The sequence below is a fragment of the Octopus bimaculoides genome, chromosome 4 (genome assembly GCF_001194135.2).
Source record: "Octopus bimaculoides isolate UCB-OBI-ISO-001 chromosome 4, ASM119413v2, whole genome shotgun sequence".
In the NCBI taxonomy this organism is placed as follows: Eukaryota; Metazoa; Mollusca; class Cephalopoda; order Octopoda; family Octopodidae; genus Octopus; species Octopus bimaculoides.
In genome coordinates this window covers 39,473,757-39,478,105 of record NC_068984.1, presented here as the reverse complement: position 1 = coordinate 39,478,105, position 4,349 = coordinate 39,473,757, and the positions used below count along the sequence as shown (strand labels likewise).

The window sequence follows — 4,349 nt, the reverse complement described above, 5'->3', positions numbered from 1 at the left end:
AATTGACACTAAACTAACAACTGTAAACAAACTTAGGAGATATTATTAACTGATAATAAAAAATTGATTAATTCCCTAGATGAACGAAAAATTAAATGCAGACATAAGTTAAATTACTTATATAATAAGTTTAGCCGATTTATGTATTTATATAAACCCTATTTTATGTTACTAATTGTTGTAGTTATAGTTTGCAATAGTAGAATGTGTATAAATTAGCACGAGATTATAAAGGATATATTACATATTTAGAATAAGATTAAACTACGATGTTTATAAAATAAATAAATAAATTAATTAATTGATGAAAATAGATTAAATTATTGTAATTTAGCTTCATTTTTGTATGTTAGTCTGTGAGAATGTAGCTTAGAGAAGATTACTACTGTCTAACAATTTTATTTGCTGACCAGTATGTAGTAGTGAGGCAATTAAATCACCTAGAAAAAGAAGGAAAAGGAACAAGGGAAAGGTCAAGTGGGTGCATAGTAACTAAATGTGGAATTTGTAAGTTAATTAGCCACCTCTCTATTCCTTTTGTGAAATATCAGATCTACTAAATAAGTAAACGAGTGGAAATTTTACTGGTGAGTGAGTTAAATAATAAAGCACTAAAAGAGAATGACTCTCTCCAGACAGCAAAATATGCTTCAATACACGAACTCACATAAAGAATCTTGCAAACAAAATCCTAAAACGAAGATTTACTATGGTTAAAGTGACTTCAATTAAATAATTAAAGATTAAAAATTAGGAAAAAAGTACTTGGTATATCGCATAGTAAGTAATTTAAGAAAAAAGGAAAATCTCTAATAAGATAACATAGGCATCAATTTGATTTATGCCCAGGAAAGTTAGTTATGTGAGATTTTTGTTTGGAAATTTGAAGGATGATTTGTTAAATAAGTCAGAACAATGAATTAATAACTTGTTATGTTTGTTAATTAGGTTAGATTTACAATTGAGAAATTCAGTCATTCCCATTAAGCACAAATTACAGCTCCCCCTCCATAAAGAAGAGCACTACTTATAATAAACCCACAAAATAGAATGGTCTATATTCCTCCTTTTGAGGTTCCAGATGAACTTGGTCAACAACATGCAGTTTTCTTTTCTTTTTTTATTTAAAGGAATGAACGTAGTTATGTAAATTCCATTAGCTCAACAGAAGCAAAAATGACATTGTTCATAAAAATACAATATGAAATATAATTAATTTTCTTTAATTTTATTCTAGAATCAGCATGGTCGCATGAAAGAGATGATTGAAAATAACATTTGTATCTCAAAGCCAGAATCAGTACATCAGCAGATGGGTGAGATGGTTGTGAAAAAACAGAACAATGATAATTTTGTGAACCAGTTAAAGATGATTATAGAGGAAAAAGATAAAAAGTTGAAACACCTTGAAAACCAAATTAACCAGTCATTATTTCAAGAAGTAAGTAAAATAGAATGTATACAATTATCACTGTATGCACGAAGAAACTCAGCATTGCAAATGGTAGGTGTATAAAAGGAGCTATAGAATCTCAAGCAGATGTTTTAAAGAAGCCCAAAATATGAACAACCATAAAATGAAATACAGAGAGTGCTCTTTCTTCTCTTATGGGTCAGATGGTATGTTTAAATGACTTATTTAGTACTAGGGGGCGATACAGTAAAACGGGGTGCAGCAAAAGTAATGCCCTTTTTATATTTATTAACTTTTATTGAATGAAAATGAACTATAATAATTTAAGGAAGTTTATAAGTATTGTCTCATTTAAACAACATGATCTGTTATGATTAATCAACTAATTGATATATTCAAAATGCACTAAATTTTTGAGGAGTGCTCAACAATGAATCTTTTATTTCATTGAACTTTTCTAAACTTGTTGCTGAAACTGGCCTTCCTGTTCTTGGGGCATCAGTTATGCTTCCTGTTCTTTCACATTTTCTAATCAAGCTTGTGATATTTCAGCTCTCCACTTGCTGAATGTTAAATTCTGCTGGTAACAAATGAGTGGCTTTACTCCATTGTTGTTATTTTGGTAATGAACATGAACTGCTTTCACTCTTTGTTCTTTTATTAATCACTTAGCCACATTTATTCAAAATTCCTGAAATAAAGAGAAAAAAATGATGGCCTGGCTCTCCGTTGGTTTCAATGATGAGGGTTCCAGTTGGTCCAATCGATGGAACAGCCTGCTTGTGAAATTAATGCACAAGTGGCTGAGCACTCCACAAACACACATACCCTTAACGTAGTTCTCAGGAAGATTCAGTGTGACACAGAATGGGACAAGGTTGGCCATTTTGGATTACAAGTAGAACTTATTTTTGCCAGTTGAATAGACTGGTGCAATGTGAAATAAAGTGTCTTGCAGAAGGACACAATGCTCTACCAGGAATCGAACTCATGTCTTTACAGTTATGAGCAAAATATCCTAAACACTAAGCCACATGCTTTCACACAAAGAAATGATGCATTATAAAATATATACAAAATTGTATAAAATAAAACTAAAAAAAATAGAAATTTTTACAGTAGAAAACTATAAAAACAAATAAAAAAAAGTGTTACTTCTGCACCTGTAGTGTAGTCATATAGTTTGAATAATAAGAGACCATCAGTTTTTGTAGGCAAGAAAGAGCATCTCTCTACAGAAATAATATGAGGTGAGCATAAAAAACAGTAATGTTTAAGTGTATGAAAGGAAGCATCACACTATCCTCGTCGTCGTCATCCTCACCACCACCACTACCACCAATGCTACCACTACTACTAATTGTATTGCCTGTCTATATCAGCAGTTATATCTCTGGAATTTGGTTCATGTTGCTTAAGTTTACACTGCCATACTGCACATATAAAGACTCATTTAACTAATCTTCCTAATGATGTGTATCGTATGACTTCACAATGTCAGATTTGCAGCTCGCTTTTCTCACTTACTTAATAACATGGCAGTTTTACTGTTTACATTGCTTAAATTAATATTTTCATAATTTTTTCATATAGCTATTTTAGATAATTTAATGAAGATGTAAAATAATATGCAATTTCTGAAATTCTTTTATTTTCTCTTCCAGTGTCCCAATTGTAATATAACCTTTGAGAATGCCACTTGTGGTTCTGTGATAATAAATACTGGTGAAAATTGTAATGGGGATTTCTCTCAAATGTCAGAGGCAACGTCAATACAAAGTGATATTAACAACCAAGATTTTTAACAAATATTACACACACACACGCACACACACACACACACACACACATGCACACACACATGCACACACACATGCACACACACACACACACACACACACATGTATATATGCATATATTTATATATGCATATATTTATATATGTGTGTGTGTATATAACTCCGTGTGTGTGAGTGAAATATATATATTGTTTCCAAACTCACAAGTTAAAAAATAACAAAAGCAAACATAGTTTTCTGATTTTACTTGAGGAGTATTGTAGTAAAATCTGTCATAAAAGTATTGTTATTTCAGTAAAAGAGAGTGATGGAAATTTGGAAGCAAAGACTTTTTCTGTGGAAATGGTAGACTAATATGAAGCATATACCATACTTGTAGTGCTACACAGAAATGAAGTATGGTTACTGAATGTGGGAACTGCTCTGAGGCTGGTGAAAAATGCGACATGCAGGCACCATTGGACATTTTATGTTAAAACTTATGGAAGGCAGATCACAGGGAGGAGCTAGGAAGACAGCTGGGATTTAAAGATATCATAGGTGCAGACATGGTATAGGCATTGATGTGGCTGTATAGTAAGAATTTTACTTTCTTACCACATGGTTTCAGGTTCAGTCCCACAATATGGCACCTTGAGAAAGTAGCTTCTACTATAGCCCTGGGTTAACTATTACATGTCATTGCTATATTGACTTCAATATTTGTATTATGTAGGCAATACAATAAATCAAAGAAAGCAAAGTATAAATTGACAGTACATACAATTTAAACATTAGAAGCAGTTCATGTGTTTTTATTGATAGAATTCCCCACCAGCCTGTCAGATATAACATATCTGTTTTGTAGCTTTTCTGTTTGGCTGCACATTTTGTAATTTTAAAATTAAGTAAAAATTTTCAAATTTGGTGTTATTGATGTAATTTTTCCCTCCGAATCTCAGAGCCTGATTCATTTGTTCTAGAAAAAGTTTATAAAGAAAGTTTCAGAAGTTTGATAATTTCTACCCATTTTGTGCATGACTGCAATCATAAGACAACAAAGCAGTATCAACATCACAATAGCATGTGTTTTAAGCTTTTAAGCATTTGATAAGCAAAAAATAAGTAAACAACACGTTTTGTAGTTTTAAGCATTT

General features: G+C 31.6%; 1 protein-coding gene across 1 annotated transcript in view; it reads left to right on the top strand.

The window, feature by feature from the left end:
* LOC106879413 (coiled-coil domain-containing protein 13) overlaps positions 1–4,118 on the top strand; it is an 84,781-nt gene extending 80,663 nt beyond the window's left edge. The window contains exons 12-13 of the mRNA XM_014928969.2: positions 1,238–1,441; positions 3,079–4,118. Coding sequence (XP_014784455.1) covers positions 1,238–1,441; positions 3,079–3,219 — 345 coding nt within the window. The 3' untranslated portion in view covers positions 3,220–4,118. The remainder of the gene's footprint in view (positions 1–1,237; positions 1,442–3,078) is intronic.
* Positions 4,119–4,349: the final 231 nt, after the last annotated feature.